This window comes from Onychomys torridus, chromosome 17 (genome assembly GCF_903995425.1).
Source record: "Onychomys torridus chromosome 17, mOncTor1.1, whole genome shotgun sequence".
Taxonomy (NCBI): Eukaryota; Metazoa; Chordata; class Mammalia; order Rodentia; family Cricetidae; genus Onychomys; species Onychomys torridus.
Genome location: NC_050459.1, coordinates 10,094,018 through 10,113,661, shown reverse-complemented (window position 1 = coordinate 10,113,661; position 19,644 = coordinate 10,094,018). Strand labels below are relative to the sequence as shown.

Below are 19,644 nucleotides of genomic sequence, written 5' to 3'. Positions count from 1 at the left end.
AGGATGGGAGAAGATAGTCTGAGAAGCCTTTACGGGGCTGGCAGGTCAGCCATGATGGTGGTTGCTTTTGTCCCCTTGGGAGGCAGTGTGTGGCTGCAGACTATTGAGGCTGAACTTGGTGTCACCTGCCCTGTGGACTGAGCTGGAGGGAGGAGTCCTGGAGCTGGGAGTCAGACATCTGAGCAATCCTGACAGCGGCGGCCACGGTGGCATTTGGAGGATGCTAGGCTGGGGTGTGACGGCTTCCCCTTACAAGAATCTTAGAAGGGGAATCTGGGAAGGGTTATGAAGGTAAGCAGAAGCTTCCCAGGGACAGTAAAAACTCTCAACAGAATGGGAAACTGGCGCATGGAAGGGCCAGAGGGAGAAATTATTCTAGCGCCAACCTTCAAGACTACGTGAGCCATCCAGGCCCTTGGTTCCAGCATAGGCCACTGGCCCAGACAGAAGAGGGGCGTGGTCAGCCCAATTGTGCAGCGCATGGGCATTAGAAGCTGGCTCAGCATGTGAGCCCAGGGCTTCAGTATGGAGGCCTGTCCTATGGCTCATAATCAGTGCTCACTAAGATGCACAGGCCTCTCAGGCCAGGGACCCTTTGTGAACCCCTTCTCTCCTGCCTTTTTACTCTCTCTGGCCTCATCTGATGAGAACAGGAGGCACCCGACATCAAGAAGAACCCACTTGTGCAATAAGGAGCCTTTGGTCCGAAGAGAGGAGACCTTTGCCCGGACTCAAGAGGCAACCTTGGGAGATTCTCTGACCAGAATACGGACTGCTGCTTGTCTGGGGCCTTGGGCCATACAGATGGCTAGCTGAAGGTGTGATTGATAGTGGGCCTTGGGCCCCGGGAGGGGCTGGAGACCGGACTTTCACATCTGTATGATTGCACACCTAGGGCTGGGGTTAAAGGACTTGCTAGGCTGGTGATACTCCACAGTACTTTACACGCCATTCCAGAAGGATCGAGGGCTGCCTGTGTGAGCCCACAGAAGAGCACACCTGGAAGCCTGCTTCAGGCCTCTTCTCCAATTTTGGTGAAACAAAATACTCATGTGTCTTTCTGCAGCCAGGGGATTCTATGAGGCCCGCTAGTGGGCTGCTGGGGCCAGAATGCTTTCCTGCTCTCCAAGCTTAGCGATCAATAATTTGTTGTTTTAATGCTGAAGAAAGACTTCATACCTTCAAACCTATGGGCAGAGGATGGTGCTTACCCAGCTGACTTGCCTGGTGGGGACAGAATCTGGATAGTGACACAGGGACCCTCCCTCAGCTCTCTCCAGACTGCCAGAATTCCCAGAGAGCCAAAAGGGAGACTGAGTCTGAGACCCCACATCTTAGACTCATAAATCAAAGGCTCTCAGTTTGAAAAGAGTACTTAATGTCTCCTAGATGGGTTTCCCACAGGGGCTGAGGCTGGATTGGACACCCCCCTCTTCCTTGATGGGGCTGTACCCGCTGGAAGCAGGCACTCAGGCCCCCCCCCTCCCCACTTCATCCAGCGGTAAACTGAGGCAGGAGGCCTGTCTCACTTGTCTCACAGTTCCGGCCCTCGAAGTCCAGGAGGCAGAAGCAGATGTAAGCCTGGAGGTGGTCCTCGCAGGTGCCCCCGTTCTGGCAGGGATTCGAGGCGCACTGGTCCCCATCTGTGGGTGAGTCGGCATTAGTGGGCTGCAAAGGGCGGCTCTGGGGGAGGGGCACACATAACTTTTCACCTACTCACCTGTGTAAATAATCCAGAACTGCTTCTGGGGGGAAGAAGAAGCCACACGAGGCGCGTTCACAAGGCGTACAGTTAGTGTCCACGGAGGGAGCGGGGGAGCTAGGGGCGGGGCTCCTGACCCGGGCCTCTGGGAGGGGCTTGGGAAGACAGGTTTTCTTTGGAAATGAGGAGGGCTTGTCTGAGGCTGATGTTTTCTATGCCTCTTCTAGAGATATCTAAAGCCACGACACAAGTCAGAGCACCTGAGTTGTGGCCCTGATCCCGCTTTCTCTCCAGCCGTGGCCTGGAACTCTAAATGTGTGTATGTGGGGGGGGGCATCATCCCATGGGAGCCCTGGACTGAATAAAGAGGAAGAAGTGAGATAGATGAGCATCAGCATCCATCGCTCTCTGCTTCCTGACTGGATGCCCTGTGACTAGCTGCCTCCTGTCCTGCTATGATGGACTTCCTCCTGAACCATGAACCAAGATAAACCCAATCTTTCCTTCAGTGAGAAAAGCAACTTCCTGCGGGAAGTGTCCCACGAGTGTGAGGACACTTGTGAAAAGAGCGGTTCTGTGAATGAGGGGTCTCGTCCTGTGTGACGCGGCCCCTGAGTTTGTGAGGTGTCCTGGGAGAATGAGCTGTTCTGTGAATGAGGGGTCTCGTCCTGTGTGACGCGGCCCCTGAGTTTGTGAGGTGTCCTGGGAGAATGAGCTGTTCTGTGAATGAGGGGTCTCATCCTGTGTGACGTGGCCCCTGAGTTTGTGAGGTGTCCTGGGAGAATGAGCTGTTCTGTGAATGAGGGGTCTCATCCTGTGTGACGCGGCCCCTGAGTTTGTGAGGTGTCCTGGGAGAATGAGGTGTTCTGTGAATGAGGGGTCTCATCCTGTGTGACGTGGCCCCTGAGTTTGTGAGGTGTCCTGGGAGAATGAGGTGTTCTGTGAATGAGGGGTCTTGTCCTATGTGACGCGGCCCCTGAGTTTGTGAGGTGTCCTGGGAGAATGAGGTATTCTGTGGGTGCAAATTCTCCTGTACGTGTGATTTTCCTGTGTGAGGCCTTCTGAGTGTGAGGTGGCCTGTGAGTGTGAGGCCCTCTGTGTGAGAACTCCTGTGAGAGAGAGAGATGTTCTGTGAGTATGAGATGTGATTTGAGTCAAAGCTGAAAAAAAGCCCTCAGAGAATGAACAGGCCCCTCACATAATTTAGGGATGTGATTGTGACTGACTACTTTTTCCAGAGATGAGGATAAAGGGAAATGGGATGAACCCAGTCTCCCCGACACACCCGTCTTAGGAAAATGTTAAAAGCAGATGCCTACCCAGAAAGGGAAATGCTCAGTAATGTTTAAATATGCCTTGTCCACAAAATGAAACCACAGGGCCAGGCAGAGTAGCACAGACTTGTAATTCCAGGAATTGGGAGGCAGGGGCAGGGAGATGGAGAGTGGAGGCCAGCCTGGGCTACATAGCAAGACCTTGTCTCAACAAACTAAAACAGACAGATCAAATCAGAAGTGAAGGCAGATCTGTGCACATGGCCAAGTGTGGTGGAGGAAGCCACAGCGTTGTCACGTTTCCAGAGGAGCTGTCTGCTGCAGGAACAGCTGTGAGAAGTGTGCGTGTATGTGTGTGTGCACGCGTGTGCGCGCATGTGCGCGCACACACACACCATGTGTGGCCAGCCCTTCCTGGTAAAGTAATCTTCCCTTCTCAGGTCAACTTCTCGGGCAGCTCTGGATTCCTAGGGAATAAGGGATTTTCCTTTGGGAAAATAGACACATCAAGTGTGCTTCAGGAGTTCAGAGACACAGGTGTGACCCTCACAATCCCCAGCTCACTTCCTTCCAGCCTCAGTGCTACACAGGGGCTGGCCCCCGGGGGGAGGGGCACTCACTGTCCTCTCGGGGCTCTTGAAGATCTCTTGGGCCTCCTCAAAGGAGCACTTCTCCTCAAGACACTCTCTCTCCAGGGAGCCCGGCCAGAGCTCCTCCATGAAGGAGTTGGCACGCCTTTGCCTGGGTAGGACACTGTGTGCTTCCTCCTGGGTTATGAAAACTGAGAAACAGAAGGTCCCATGCAATACTGGCGGCTTCCCTCAAGCTGCTCAGAAGCCACCAGCACTGGATCCTCCACACCAGCACTGGATCCTCCACACCCGCACTGGATCCTCCACACCAGCACTGGATCCTCCACACCCACACTGGATCCTCCACACCAGCACTGGATCCTCCACACCCACACTGGATCCTCCACACCTGCACTGGATCCTCCACACCCGCACTGGATCCTCCACACCAGCACTGGATCCTCCACACCCACACTAGATCCTCCATACCAGCACTAGATCCCCCACACCAGCACTGGATCCCCCACACCTACACTGGATCCTCCACACCCGCACTGGATCCCCCACACCAGCACTGGATCCTCCACACCCGCACTGGATCCTCCACACCCGCACTGGATCCTCCACACCCACACTGGATCCTCCACACCAGCACTGGATCCTCCACACCAGTACTGGATCCTCTATACCCACACTGGATCCTCCACACCCACACTGGATCCTCCACACCCACACTAGATCCTCCAAACCCACACTGGATCCTCCACACCCACACTGGATCCTTCACACCAGCACTGGATCCTCCCAGTGAGTGAAGGAAACCACACTGGGTCAGCTCATGGAAACCACGCACATTAGATCTCTCAGTGATGGACACAGCCATATCCATCTCCCTCAGTGATCGAACAACCTACCCACTTTCATCTTTTTCTATTCTAGGGTAGGAACCAAAGAGTTTCTGTCCATCTCAAGGAATGGAAGGTCATAGGTTGGTTCCTTCAATGGCGTACTCTCTTCACAGAGAATGACAGCTCCGGGCTTAGCTGAATTTAAACTGGGTGGGTTTTCACTTATGGTTGGTGACAGATAACATGGCACAGCCTTACATAGAAGTATATGGTGATATATGCATTACATGAAGTGAAAATTTACCATATGCATGTGGTTTGACCTGCTTACTATCTCTTTCAGGGATTTATAATGAGAAAACAGTTGGAGGGCATACAAAAACTCACTAAGTGATGTGTTGGTAGGAATAGTCTGAGGCTGCCAGTCTCCTGTGATGTCAGTGAACACAGGCTTAAGACGTGACGTCCAGCAAAACAGAGGCAGTGAACCACACATTGTGAAATCCCCTTCTGTGTGCACAGAAAAACATGTGCACACACACTATGTAAAGTCTTCATCCATTCCCACATCTGTGTCCCTGTGCTGTGTCCTGAGTCAATTCAGGAACCTCAAGTCATATAGGCCTGGGGCTTCAGATCTTAGGAGGACACTTCACCAGCCCTGGGCGCCATGGTCACACCTGCCTCAACTGGGCCTCCTGGGCCTGTGAGTTGCTACATTGGAGATGTTCCATTAGGTCCCAGAACCAGACCCAGCCTTCCCCAGACAGCCCTGCCTGTCAGCGATCCTGACAGAAACTAGGTAACCAGCGTTCCCCACCTGGAAAAGCAAAGGTTTGGTGAAGGCTGCCAAAATAGTTTGGACATGCTGGATCTGAGGATTCTTTGGGACACCCCAATGGACATGGGGTCTGAACCCCAGATATGAGTGTGGGGATAAGGGTTTTAAATGACCTTTAGGAGTAGAAACCAACAATGAAGATGAGGCCCTGAAAGTCCCCATAAGACAACTACGCTACCTATACAAACTGTGTGCCTGGGATGTCCGTGAGAGAGGCAGTTATGGGAAGGTGTCTGTGGGAAGAGAGAAGACAAGAAGAGAGACAGTTAGGGAAGAGTCAAAAGCAGCCCGTGTATTCAAGAAGAAGCCAAAGGAGATGGGGACAAAGGTCTTCCCTATGCAGAGGCGGCACATTTAAGGTAGGAAAACCCATATGGGCCTTGCTGGGAGGGATTGGCATTAGGAAGGCTGAGAAGGTAGCTCTGGTCAGGAGGCACACCCCAAAGGAGGGGCCTCTGGAAGGACAAGAATGGAAGTCAGATGAATCATCTTGGGAAGGGACAGTGACAGGAGAAAGGAAAGGCCGAGGATCATTGTATCTTTCTCAAGTTGGAGAGTCTTTCATAAGTGGTGTTCCTAGAGACTCAGTCTGGTTTGGAAAGGAAGGATGGGAATGTTGTCAAAAAGAACCAGTCAAGGACCTTCACCAGGCAGAGGAAGACCCATTTTTTACCAGCCACTGAACACATACAGCTTGATCAGGCTGAGTGGTGAGCCCTTAGGAGAAGGCAAATTTGCTTCCATAAACCTCCTATGGTTCCAAAGCAAATATGATCCCAAGGTCCCCACTCAGCTGCGGAGTGTCTGGGAAAGTCTGGGAAAGCCATTGCTGTCTTGTTACCACTCAGCTCCATAGGAGAACAATCCGCTACAATCCCCACTTGCCATAGGTTTTCAACGGGACAGTACTAGCTGGACCACCCACGTCACTATGCATCAGAACATTAGTGGCAGCCTCTCTTCCTGTTTGTGAGGCCCTGCAACTTTCTACATATGCCCTCAAACTTTCTCCCCTGAGGCCTCAGAGCTCTCTCTCTCTCTCTCTCTCTCTCTCTCTCTCTCTCTCTGTTTCTCTGTCTCTGTCTCTCTCTGTCTCTCTGTCTCTCTGTCTCTCTCTGTGTGTGTGTGTGTGTGTGTGTGTGTGTGTGTGTGTGTGTGTGTGTGTGTGTTTAAATGAGTAACTATGGCTGTGATCATAGGGCCAAGACAGTGAGCAAGCCCTTGTAGCTCAGTGTCCTGTAGCTGTGCTGACATGTCGGATCCCTGGCCCCAGAGCTGTGCACTGAGTGGCCTCCAGGTCCAACTTCACAGGCAAGTGACAGTAAAGCTCCCTACTTCTAAAAAGTCTGTGGAAAACAATAGCCAAAGCTCCCACCCCTACGAAGAACAGCCTATCTCCTCGTGGTAAACACTATTTGCTTTTGGCAGGGACATACATCAGATGGTGCCGCCTGTGACTGGGGTTCCTGTTGATGTCCCAGCCGCTGCTGCAAACAGCTTGGCTTCCCAACTCACCCAGTCCACAGAGTAACCCTCCCCAGACAGACAGGGCTCCATACCTACAGCTCCCAGGGGTCCCTGAAGCTGGAGCAGAAAGCAGCAAAGTACCAGCCCGCGAGCCTGAGGAACCATGATGGGACTGCCACTTCTTGCTGAGGCTTGTCCGGATGCTGCCGGGAGGGCAAAGGGCAGCGGGGAGGGGAGAGGGGTGGAGAAAGCTAGAACATAGGCGGGAAGTGGTGGGAGGCTGGCTGGAGGCTGGCATTTATGTCTCCAGCAGCTGTCTAGGAAAAGAGGGATGCTATGGCAGGTAAAGCTCAGACCAGAGGTGGGACAGATAGACGTCCAACACAGTGATGACGCTGTAAAGGACAGGATGCTGGGTATGGCCCTAAGACCTGGGAAAGACCTGCAGGGGAGGTCTGGGATGTGCAGCTCACACTTGCATATGGTCTTGTACCCGTGCACACCATCTTCACACTTACATACGATCCTTATGCATGCTGCACTCACCCACCCACTCATATGTGACCCCAATCCAGATATAGGCTCCCTCACTCCACAAGGAACAAGAATCTTAGGACTGATCGTAGGTAAGAACAGAGCTTAAAGATGCTCGTGGGTTCTGATGCCCTGGGAAGGTTGTGGACCAGTGGTGATGATGTTAATAACTGGAAGTTTAAGAGCTAGAGAGCTGACCTGAATCCTAACGATTACAAATGTATCACTTTTATTTTCTCTGGATCTGTGTCTTGCTTTGCGGGTTAGTCTTGAGGACTCTTTTGCTAATAATGGGTGATGCTAAAATGCTTCTGGATTTTATGGACAGTTATGGACAGTTACACGACCCATGTCCTTTTCCTCTGTGCTGTTCCCCAGTGTTTCTAGTAAACGATCCAATAGTGGGGCGCCCCATCTTTGTCCTCTGTGCTGCAATCGCTCACCTCTCTCTTCTACTCCTGCTAAGATGAGGATTCTTTCTTTTTCTTTTCTTTTTTTAGTTATTATTATATTTATGTTTTAATTTTACACATCAGCCATGGATTCCCCTGTCCTCCCTCCTCCCGCCCCCACCCCCACCTTTCCTCCATCCCCTCCCCTCCATTCCCATCTCCTCCAAGATGAGGATTCTTAAGGCATCTAGAAATGGAAAGATTTTGCTTTAAAGATTGCTAGACACGCTTTACCAGGTTAAAAACTGTTTTTTTTTTAAAGCCTATCTTGGTGTGATAACCATGATAAATAAATAATCGATAAAAATTTTGTATATCTATGAAGCTGCTGACTTACATGACTGAGTTTAACGTGGTAAATTATAGCAGTATTTTTCTGATTTTTGCACCCACCATACTTCAATGACATGGACCCATTTACTTGATTAGAATATGTGGGTCTTTTTCCCAACAGGCCATTGTTCTTGGTTGCCCACCATAACTAGATGATTGCTGAAGGTACACCATACTTTGTTGGCAGCATATAGAAAAATCAAACTGGAACCGACCTGGAAACTTCCTCCCTGGTGGCTAGTTTTCACAGTTCTGGAGGTACCCACCAGGGGAAATAGTCATCAGCTGTTCCACCCACCAGTGGACCCTGCACGCTAGGACGGTGAGCTGCCAGGTAAATGAGCCTGTGAGTGTATTAGCGGCATGACTGTTACGGGGTAACCTACTCTTCTCTGATTTGGATTTGAGGCTGGCTCCACAGGAAGGAATTCATGTCTGTACTGTAAACCTGGCCAAAACAAAACAAAACAAAAACAAGCAAAACCAAAAACCCATAGCTTTGGAGGTTACTGGCCCTATGCGGTGTGTGTGTGTGTGTGTGTGTGTGTGTGTGTGTGTGTGTGTGCATGTGCATGCACTGCCACTGTTGTTTTGTCAAACAGACATGTTGTCACAGTGTCTCCAAAATAGCTTCTTGGTTTTTCTATAAACTATAGTTTTTCTGTTTTTCAATAATCAAGGTTTTGATTTTTTTATTTGTTTTTATTTTCTTCCCTCAAGGTAGTAATTTCTTCTTTATACTTTGAGTTTTACTGATTATATTTGGTATCTTACTCAAGTGAGTAACTCTCTAATTTTGTCATGTTACATTGAGGGTGGTACCATTCCAGCCATGTTTCACCTGCAGCCCTCATGTGCTGAGACTTAGCTATCTGTTCAGCTCTAGGGAATGGAGTTTCGGTGACATCAGAGTAATGGCTACAGACTTCCAAATACCTTTTGCCAACTGTCTATTGCATTTGTGTATGTTGTGTGTGTGCTGAAAATGGAGCCATTTTCTGTTTGATGGACGGGTATTAGTGTCTATGACAGTAATATCTCACTGCCAGGGCTTGCTGTCTGCACTGGGAGCATTACTACTGGCTTACAAGTTTGTGATCCCAGTTCCTTATACTCTAACCACCCCAAATTTCACCTTTGTTATTAGCATTGCTATGTCAAGAGTTCTTGGCCAGGTGGTAGCGGTGCATGCCTTTAATCCCAGCACTCGGGAGGCAGAGCCAGGTGGATCTCTGTGAGTTCAAGGCCTGCCTGGGCTACAGAGTGAGTTCCAGGAAAGGCGCAAAGCTACACAGAGAAACCCTGTCTTGAAAAACAAAACAAAACAAAACAAAACAAAACAAAAGAGTTCTGTATTTATTTGGGCTAATCTTCTTGCTTTCTTTCATTTTCAGTCATTGCTATTTTTTTTTTTTAATTTAAATTTTACTCATCGTTCAGGGTCTCCTTCAGCAGCTATCTGAAGCCTAGCCTACTTGGAGCTTGCTGCCCGACACATCAATCAGGACACTAATCACACAGTGAGTCAGACATGTCGGGATACATCTCTTCATTACATTTTGTGTTTTCTGCTCACCATTCTTTCCCCATTTGTCTTTCCTTACCCTTCTTTTCTCACAGTTAAATAAGCCTCCTTCATTTTCTAACTTTTCAGCGAAGAGTTGTTGAGCATGGTATTATTACTCTGTAACGTCTCTGCTGCACGTCTCTGGTCCCCTTCACATTTTTCACAGTTATATCCTGGTACTATTTTAACATCATCACTATCTGATAAACTAAAACAGACATCATACTTGGTGCCTGCATGTCCTCTATATCCTACCACCTCCTGCCTCGCTTCTCATCCTTGCCATACTGGGCATTCGTCACCATCAGTACATGCCCGTGTGCTGGGAGCCCAGTGCCTTTGCCAATGTGATGGACAGCAGGAGTTGCTGGCCAGTATCTAAACTTCATCCATACAATAAAGACTTCTGACTTTAAATGTTCATTTATATCAGCAGTAGAAAGTAAAAGCAACCATGAACGAAGCGTGACATTGTTTGTTTTTTGAGATAGAGTCTGACTGTGTAGCTCTGACTGGCCTGGAATGCTCCATGTAGACTAGGCTGGCCTCAAACTCAGAGAGCCATGTCTGCATCTGCAGTGTTGGGATTAAGGCGTGCCACATGCCCGGCAAATGTGACATTTTGAAGTGTCTTTATGAGGATGAGATCATAAAAGAGGGTGGCATTTTTCAAACAGGCTGGACAGATTTATATTCCATGATTCTTCCTACGTAACATATACACCAGAAATGCAACAGAATCTTTGTACGTTTTTTATTTTATTACCATTCTCTGAAGGTGTGGCCAGTAATGGCTCTGCAAGCCATAGGGCGGGGGAGGAGGGCATTTTACCTGGACATACAGTGGTGAACGAGCCTCGGTGGCCTCCCATGGCAGCGGGGTGAGGAGACAGGGAGGGACGGAAAAGTGACAGGTGTTCAGCAGCATGAGGCCATAAATACATCCTTTACACCCAGACCATATGTACACACGTGAACATATATACATACATATAAAAATAGCGGCCCTACCAGGCACAGAACGTTTCCAAAGAACAGAATTTGTTTCTCAGACACACACAGAAAAGGGAAAAAAAACAATGGTTCTCATGGCAATTATGCCGTGACGTGAATGAAGGCTGCAGGTCCCCCGTGAGCTAGGGGAGGGGAAGCGGGGCCTGCCCTGACATGGAGAGGCAGCCGGTGCCCATGTTGCTGAGGATGGCTGACAGCATGGATTTTTACATCTTCTTTAAAAATAATAAAAATATCCTAATTTAATGACATTCTTTTAAAAAATGGAGTCTCCCTTTATTGTAGAAAAGAAGGTTAATATTTTAAATTATACTTTACATTTCTTGTGAAAACAAAACCTATGCAGATGTGAGACTCTCAGTGATTTCCGACTGTTTCTGGTGGAGGAGATGTCCACTGACTTACCGGGCCTTCCTTCACCTGGGACTGGTGTGTTCCAGGGAGTGCCAGGTCTCAGTGAGAGTGCCCCAGAAATCATTTAGTTGTATAAACAACATGCTTCGATGTAAACCCCAGTAACAAAAAATAGTTTTATATCAAATACAGTATCAAATTGTCATTTCATGTAAACACAGTGATTCTTGGTAAAGATTTGAGGCCAGAGTACCACAAAAAAAAAATGGCCATGGGATTAATCCCTGTTTAAAAAAAAATCAAAAACTTATAAAAGACAAGAGTCCCTTGATCCCCTCCTGGGCTGTTGGTAGCAAACTGTCCACTCCTGTTAGAAGTGCCTTCCTCGGGATGATGTTCCCATAGAAAGCACCAGAGAGGTCAGGACACCTTGGAGAGGCTGCAGCGCGGGGGCTGTTGGCTGCCCAAATATGAGAAGGGGCCTCTCCCACATTTCTGCACAGGGCTCTCCTGACCCATAGCCCCTCCTTTGTCCACTCTGGAGTTTTGAAAGTAGCTTTGGTGGTGGACTGTGGTCTCCTGGCTTCTGCACATGCAATGGCGTCCTGGTGCCAAGGCCCCCATGTCCTCTGAAGCCCACGGTTGATAGGGTCCTCCTGTCCAGATGTCTCGGAACACCATCCCCTCCCACACTAAGCAAGCCCAAGCAAAAGAAAACTTAGAGATCTGCATGCTGGTCTATTGCACGGTGGCCTCGAGTGCCTGCCACAGAGGCCTGGCCACTATCCCTGGAGCTCGGAGAAGGGGGTGGAGCAGCCCTCGCTGCAGCTGGAGGAGTTGCTCAGCACGGCTGACCCTGGACTGGAGTCTGCGGGAAACCAGTGGAGACAGACTTCGGCTCTGGCCCTTTCCTCTGCACACCTAGAAACCTCTGCCTTTAAACAGGCTCCGGGCTGAGGATCTTGGCAGGCTCAGGGCACAGCTGGCGCGCACAGTAGGTCTTACCTGAGCTGCTCAGACACTGAGCTGAGCTGGATTTGCCCAGGAGGGTGGACAGACTGCTGGCTGGCACCCATCCCTCCTTGCTGCTGGTCAGGTCCCGGACATACCTGAAAGGGGAATTCAGTGGCTATAAGGTACCCCATGCCTACAACCCGTGGTTGGGTGCCTCTGAGGTGGACACGTGGATATACCTGAGGTGGGAACATACAGAGATATATCTGAGGTAGGATCACACAGGTCATGTATGTCTGCGGAGGGATCACACAGGGGCATGTCAAAAGTAGGATCACACAGATCATGTTTTGTTGGAGGTAGGATGGCATAGATCGTGTTATGTTGGAGGTGGGATCATACAGATCATGTTATGTTGGAGGTGGGATCACACAGGTCATGTATGTCTGAGGTGGGATCACACAGGTCATGTATGTCTGAGGTGGGATCACCCATGATCATGTACGTCTGAGGTGGGATCACACAGGTCATGTATGTCTGAGGTGGGATCACCCATGATCATGTACGTCTGAGGTGGGATCACACAGGTCATGTATGTCTGAGGTGGGATCACACGGGTCATGTATGTCTGAGGTGGGATCACCCATGACAATGTATGTCTGAGGAGGGATCACACAGGTCATGTATGTCTGAGGAGGGATCACACAGGTCATGTATGTATGTCTGAGGAGGGACCACACAGGTCACGTATGTCTGAGGAGGGACCACACAGGTCATGTATGTCTGAGGAGGGACCACACAGGTCACGTATGTATGTCTGAGGAGGGACCACACAGGTCACGTATGTCTGAGGAGGGACCACACAGGTCATGTATGTCTGAGGAGGGACCACACAGGTCATGTATGTCTGAGGAGGGACCACACAGGTCATGTATGTCTGAGGTGGGACCACACAGGTCATGTATGTCTGAGGTGGGATCACACAGGTCATGTACGTCTGAGGAGGGACCACACAGGTCATGTATGTCTGAGGTGGGACCACACAGGTCATGTATGTCTGAGGTGGGATCACACAGGTCATGTACGTCTGAGGAGGGACCACACAGGTCATGTATGTATGTCTGAGGAGGGACCACACAGGTCACGTATGTATGTCTGAGGAGGGACCACACAGGTCATGTATGTCTGAGGTGGGATCACACAGGTCATGTACGTCTGAGGAGGGACCACACAGGTCATGTATGTCTGAGGTGGGATCACACAGGTCATGTACGTCTGAGGAGGGATCACACAGGTCACGTGTGTCTGAGGCGGAATCACACGGGATCATGTCTGAGGAGGGACCACACAGGTCATGTATGTCTGAGGAGGGACCACACAGGTCACGTGTGTCTGAGGCGGGATCACACGGGATCATGTCTGAGGTGGGATCACACAGGTCATGTACGTCTGAGGAGGGACCACACAGGTCACGTGTGTATGTCTGAGGAGGGACCACACAGGTCACGTGTGTCTGAGGCGGAATCACACGGGATCGTGTCTGAGGAGGGACCACACAGAGGCGTGCTGGAGGGAGAGGCCTACTGCCATCTTACCAGAGGCCCTCGGCGCTCTCTTCCACCACTTCCACCATGTCTCCAGTCCTCATGGCAAGCGCGTCAGGACCCTCCTTCCCATCGTCCATCACCACTGTGTATTTACCCGGAACCTGAGGACCACAAGCCGCGGTTTCAGCGTGTCAGCACTCGCTGCCTCTCAGTGCCGGCACACTAACCACACATCCATCCGCTGTCTCCCGTGTGGTGCCAGCTACACACCAGCAGCAGTGCCCACCAGCAGCAGTGCCCACCAGCAGCAGTGCCCACCAGCAGCAGTGCCCACCAGCAGCAGTGCCCACCAGCAGCAGTGCCCACCAGCTACAGTGCCCACCAGCAGCAGTGCCCACCAGCTACAGTGCCCACCAGCAGCAGTGCCCATGCCCACCAGCAGCAGTGCCCACCAGCAGCAGTGCCCATGCCCACCAGCAGCAGTGCCCACCAGCAGCAGTGCCCACCAGCAGCAGTGCCCACATTAGATAGAGCAGGCTTCCGAGGGCCAGCAAGGGGAGGGCCAGGGCTGTGTTGAGGTCCTGCCATTTGTGGAGGTTTGCTGAGGTTTCTGGCTTAAACTAGAAAGATTCCCAGTGTTGGGGGATGGTACAACTCACATTGTGACCATGTTAAAGATAAAAATGGATGCGTCAATGTGTCCACAGCACTGCATGTCTTTATGGGCTCCTGAGCTCCTTGCTAATTTCCAAGCCAGTATGGGTACAGCTTTAGGAAAGCTTGGTTAGAACATTCTACCAATGTGAGGTGTGGGCTTCCGCCTTAAGAAGGAGTGAAGCATGCCTGAGCTCTAGGCAGGTGGGCACACAGTTCCATGGGACTATGGGTCGTGGATCATGATCCAAGTGAACACTGTGTGTTTCTGGATGAAGTGCAGTGACTGCAAAGGAGGGCCCAGGCCATGGTGCATTTTCTAGAATATTTCCTCTTCATGGGACACAGGGCCCACCCTGAGCCCCCCAGGGAGGCCAATGTTACCAGCTTTTTAGGGCCCACTCCACCATCTTCTTCTGCATCAGATGAATTGATGAGCTCCTCAGCACTGGACCAGCCTCCATCTTCTTCAGGGGCCTCCAGGGAGTGGGATGTTTTGCTCCAGCCTAGGAGAAACAGCTTCCTGTGAGGTTCACACCCAGGATTCAGTCACTGTTGCCCAAGTGTGTTCCATATGAGGTCCACAGAGCCCCTGGAATGTTTAGCTGTGGGACTCTGAACATGAGCCTATTATTTTCCTAGGTTCATCGGACTGTGTTGAATGTGACAGCTCTCTGTCTTTGTTGGAATCACCTGCTTAAGACTCTCCACTGGTTCCTTCTATACTGTTATAAAATGCTGGGTACCTTCTGCTGTGACTGCACAGTGCAGGGAGATGGGATGTGAGCATATCTGCCTCCATCTGCTGGGCTACTCTAAGGCGTAAGATGAGGCCCAGAGCTGCCCTGGACATCTATACGTTTTTCAAGTCCCCAGCCCTACCAACCCATCTACTTGGACTCTATAGTAACCCCTGTGAAGGGAAGGTGTCTTCAGCTAAAACTGTGATGGCTAACACCTACTTTGCTGGCCAGGAAACAATTTCCAGCAAGAATGACTAAATAAATTGTGAGATGCACATGATTGTGGTTCTCACTGGACCAGGTTAACAACCAGGTCAGTAATCTAGAAACCAGTCCTGCCCCCACATTTCCTACTGCTTCATTCCTGTCTCTCCTGCTATGTGCTCCAAAGCATTCCCCTTTTTAGAGAGATGGAGATGACACATTCCTATTGAGTAAATTCCTCAGACAGTAATAGGGTGAGGCCACTACCCCGTCCGTCCTGGTACTGAATACAGTCACTGTGTGACACTGGAGGACACACCAACACACAAAGAAGCATGCCAAGGAAAGCCAGCCTGCTTATTGGATCTGAGTCTAGACACACCTGGTGTCATACTGTACCAGGTGCTGGTGCAGTGTGGGGGAGTGATGGAATTACAGAAGAGCCCCCCCCCCCCATGAAATCAGGGTCACAAAGAGGCCTGTTAGCTCTGCAGCCACTCCCATAGCTGAGCATGCCCAGAGAATATGTGGGCCTAGACACTCCCCAGGTACCAGCTGTGCAGTTTCAGGGCTCACCTCACTATGGCAGGACTAGCTAGAGCCCCTCTGATCTACCTTCCTGAGGCCAGACTTCAGAGCCTGGGGACAGCTGTGTACTTGGAAAGTGTCACCCTAGGCTTGCATATGTGTAAGAACTGCGTTCTAGGGGTTTCCAAGTACAACCATATATCCTTTTTCCTCCAAGCACATGCGCAGGCAGCCTGACTTCTTCCCCCAACCTCCAACCACCATGTTGCTACAAAGCTCACATGGGGGCCTCTCAAAGTCTAAGGACAGTTGGAGCAGATGAAAACTCCCGAGCACAAAACCTTGCATCATCAGAGAGCACACAGTTGGTCCCAAACTATATAGAAACCTTTGCCTTCCTTAGTGTATCTATGAGAGACTTCCAGCAGCTCACCCTTTGGGAACTACCGTAAGTCACAAGTGTCTGTTGACCCAGAGTAGCACCGGATCATGCTGCTGCTGTAGCTGCTGGACACTATTAACAGGAAGCCCAACATGCTGGTCCAGCAGTGTCCAGGTACCAGACATGAGACAAGGACATAACAGGATTTAGAAGGCTGATGACCTCAAATTAGCTGGCATCACTCTTTCTGGGGATTCTGGGAGATTGCATGAGAATGTTAGCCGATTGCCTTATTCAACTATCAGCTCCCTGCCCCCCTCCAGGTGTGGACTGCATCTGCACTACAGAAGGTAGAAAGGAAGGAAGGGGATGACTGGCCCTCATCTGCCACCTGGCCATCTTCTTTGCATCCCAGAGGCTGCATTGTTACCACTCAGACTCAAGGGAAGAGATGCACCTGGCAGAGACACAGCCACGTCTGTCATCTTCAAACACCATGTCCCATGGGGGGAAATCTTGGGGTTCTAGCTTATGCGTGGAAAGGGCTGGATGGAAGCATCAGCAAGCTAGGCATCTATCTATCCACCCGTGAACTCTAGGCAGCTGCTGACCCCTGAGGGTTGCATTTGGGTAATCGGGGTTGGAGCATGGTTTAGGGGAGGACAGAATGAATCTAGCAGTGTGCTGAGCATGGCCCTGGGAACCTCTCCTGGAATCTGAGATCCTGGGGGGGACAAGGGAGGACTTGGGTTTTCCAGGGGGAAGGTAACAGGGACCCAAGGCCCAGAGTGGAGCTGAACTCCGGTGGCCCATATGAGTGGCCATCTGCCTGCTGCAAAGACCTGATCCTTCTACTTGTTTCCATGCAGAATAGTTGGGCCAGCTGGTGACTGGGGGTGGTGGTGGTGGTGGTGGTAGTGCTGGTACCGTGACCCTTTGACCAGGGCACCTTTAGCCTACACCAGCACTGAGAGATACATCTCAGTGTAAACGCTGGTCAGTCAAGCTGTGCCTGAGCCTCTCTGCTTGCCAGCGACGGGCCAGGCAGACAGCAGGAATGTGGCCTTTTCCAGCCTGTCACCAGGCATCAAGCTGCGAACCATCAGTTACTGCTCCTGGCTTGTCTGATCTATTCGCTTTGGTCCTAAGTGCCCTGCACAGCCACAGACAGCGTGCCCAACTGGGGTTCAGGGGCTGCCGGCGCTACCTCGCAAACCAAAGGGGGTCGGGTCGCTCTTGACTTCATGCCGCTTAGCTTTTTTGTCAGGACTGGTCGGAGAGGCTGCAGGAAGAGGAAGAGGCAAAAACACAACAGTAGAGAGAAAGCAGAGGAGGCGTCAAGTGAGTGGAGGAGGCAGATGAAATGTCTGTGAGATGAAATGACTCAGGGATCGCGCAGGGAAGCTGGGAGGCCCGGAGAGCGGAGCTGGTAGACGGTGGTCTTAGCCGTCAGTCATCTTCTTAGGGGTTGCCCTCAGCTCTGCTTTAGAAAGAACGCCGGAAGAAAACAAGCGTTCCTTTCATTCAAATCTGAAGCCGACTAAGAATTATAAACTGGGAAGCCCTCTAATTCTTTGGACCCATGCCAGTCACTTGGGAGAGCTGGAGTATTGGAAGGGAGCACTGTGCAGAAGAACCAAGGCATGCCAGGGCTGTCCCAAGCTTTGGTCACCAAGGAGCATCCTCAGGTGACAAAGCTATTTCAGCTCTCAGTTCAAAGGCCTTTTTTTGGCCGCTGTTCACTAGCAAACACCCTAGAGAAGACACCTGGGCTTGGCACTCAGCACTCCAGAGTCAAGGCGGCAAGAAAGGCGGAGGTCTGCAGAGCCAATGGGAAAATGCGAGGTGAGGCGGAAGGGGCGGGGACGTGGGCGGGGACGTGGGCGGGGACGTGGGCGGGGACGTGGGCGGGGACGTGGGCGGGGACGTGGGCAAGGGGCAGGGGTCGGGGAGTCGAGGGAGAAGGGGTCAGGCCGGAAAAGTGGTGAACAGCTCCAGCTTTTAGCCACACTCGCAAAGCTGCCTCTCCCTGTATCCAAAAGGCACCCCTAAAAGATAACGTCGGGCGTCTGCGTCTACACGGCGTCAGTTGGCAAGAATGATAGGGTGGGAAATGTGCTTGTGCGGCTGCGTGTGGCGCCGGAGGTCGCCGCACAAAGATGGCGTGGAAGGCAGTTGCGGGGTACTGCCTCTTTACCTTTCTGACCTTTGAGGTTAGCCAAGCCCTGCAGCGTGAAGCGCTTTCTGGAAAGCGCAGAGCTTTCAGAAGTAGAACTAGGGACCGCATCGTCTAGGAGGGAGGAGAGACAGAATGCAGAGACAGCATCTGGGAGGGGGGATGACAGACAGGGTGCAAAGGGCGCTGGCCATGGCCCTGTGCTCAGGGGTTGGTGGGCAGAGAGAAGCTGCACATTTTAGGGTGCACCAGATGGACGCACACGCTGACCACGAACGAGGGGGTCTTCTACTGTGAGGTCAGTGTGCCGGAGCGCTCCCACGCCAGATGGTGGACATTCCATGAGCGGTGCCTGGATGGGTCACACCGCAGTTGACACTCACCTTTGCCCTTGTCGGGGGGCTTTGGCAACGATGAGCTCACATATCCTTCCAGGCTCAGTGGGTCCGTCTTCCTGTCTTCGAGCTTCTTGACATTTCTTGGGTTCCCTCCTTTTGTGGGACTGAGGGCACCAGTGACCGATAAAGAAACAGCATGTCGGTTAATTTCTCAGGGCTGTCTGAGGATAGTAGGCACTGAGACATCGTGTGTCTTCCAGGCACCCCCCTCATTCAAAGGCGGTGACCAACTGTCACCAGGCTGTACCCTGGGCACGCTGACTACCCTGATCCACAAACAGGAAGTTGTGAAGCAGGGGACCAAACCCTTGGGCCTGACATTCAGGCATAAGCCACCGACACAGAATCCCGAGATGACACTGGGGAGCCTTGTACAAATTCATCTCAGTGACACAGTAAACGCTGTGGCGTGGGAGGAGCCCTGCTATTTTTTCCTCATGTCTTGGAGACAGTTTCCCTGTGCTGCTTTAGTGGATCCCTTCGCCCCGCTGCCCCATGTGCTAGGATTACAGTGTGCCCATCTGCTTTCCAGGCTTCTGATGGATACACTGACATGCTCACCTGGTGCTGGATGGCGTGGGCAAAGGAAGGCTGTGAGACTGCTCCAGGGCTCGGTGTTGGCTGGCTTCTGTGGGAGAGCAAATGACCGCACATCGTTTATCAGTGGGAACTGAGCACCGCTGTGCTCATAGGTTAAAGGCTGTTGGGCAGCTGGCAAATGGCTGGCACACAAGAAAATAGACAAAAGCCAAAGGGAGGCTCACCGCGGCAGGCCTGGAGCTGGCTGGTCAGAACCTTCCGAATCTCATTCACCCATGCAGCTTTAATCTCAGGAGTCGGTGCCTGTCCCCAAAGAGAGATGGCAATTGGTGACCAGAAAACCAGGCTGCAGGGTCCCATAGACACCCTCAAGGGCAATCCTAGGAATCAACAGACCCCTGTGTATGAGGGACAGAAGAAGAAGGTGGTGGGAATGTCCCTCTGTGGGTCTCTTAACCCTGCAGCACAGGACTGGCTGGAAGAGGCCAAGGGTTTATGCAGGTGTCCAGGGGCATGGCAGAGAGAGCCAGTTACTAGCAGGGAGGCCAGCTCTTCTGCTG

At 51.4% G+C, this 19,644-nt stretch overlaps 2 protein-coding genes across 16 annotated transcripts in view; both read right to left on the bottom strand.

Annotated features, from left to right (window-relative positions):
* The window catches only part of F7 (coagulation factor VII), a 7,257-nt gene extending 3,222 nt beyond the window's left edge, over positions 1 to 4,035 (bottom strand). The window contains exons 1-4 of the mRNA XM_036166884.1: positions 3,858 to 4,035; positions 3,597 to 3,757; positions 1,721 to 1,745; positions 1,530 to 1,643 (exon numbers count right to left, since the gene is read on the bottom strand). Of these exons, the coding sequence (XP_036022777.1) occupies positions 1,530 to 1,643; positions 1,721 to 1,745; positions 3,597 to 3,757; positions 3,858 to 4,035 (478 nt within the window). The remainder of the gene's footprint in view (positions 1 to 1,529; positions 1,644 to 1,720; positions 1,746 to 3,596; positions 3,758 to 3,857) is intronic.
* A 6,295-nt stretch (positions 4,036 to 10,330) lies between these two features.
* The window catches only part of Mcf2l (MCF.2 cell line derived transforming sequence like), a 147,223-nt gene continuing 137,909 nt past the window's right edge, over positions 10,331 to 19,644 (bottom strand). For 6 of the 15 annotated variants that reach the window (XM_036166686.1, XM_036166679.1, XM_036166684.1 and 3 more), the window contains 9 exons: positions 19,309 to 19,387; positions 19,106 to 19,172; positions 18,530 to 18,648; positions 18,168 to 18,260; positions 17,178 to 17,252; positions 14,498 to 14,619; positions 13,508 to 13,620; positions 11,964 to 12,067; positions 10,331 to 11,826 (listed from right to left, as the gene is read on the bottom strand). In XM_036166686.1, the coding sequence (XP_036022579.1) occupies positions 11,741 to 11,826; positions 11,964 to 12,067; positions 13,508 to 13,620; positions 14,498 to 14,619; positions 17,178 to 17,252; positions 18,168 to 18,260; positions 18,530 to 18,648; positions 19,106 to 19,172; positions 19,309 to 19,387 (858 nt within the window). In that variant the 3' untranslated portion in view covers positions 10,331 to 11,740. Of the gene's footprint in view, positions 12,068 to 13,507; positions 13,621 to 14,497; positions 14,620 to 17,177; positions 17,253 to 18,167; positions 18,261 to 18,529; positions 18,649 to 19,105; positions 19,173 to 19,308; positions 19,388 to 19,644 lie in introns of all 15 variants that reach the window. The other 9 variants (XM_036166687.1, XM_036166688.1, XM_036166689.1 and 6 more) reach the window with 5 other exon arrangements.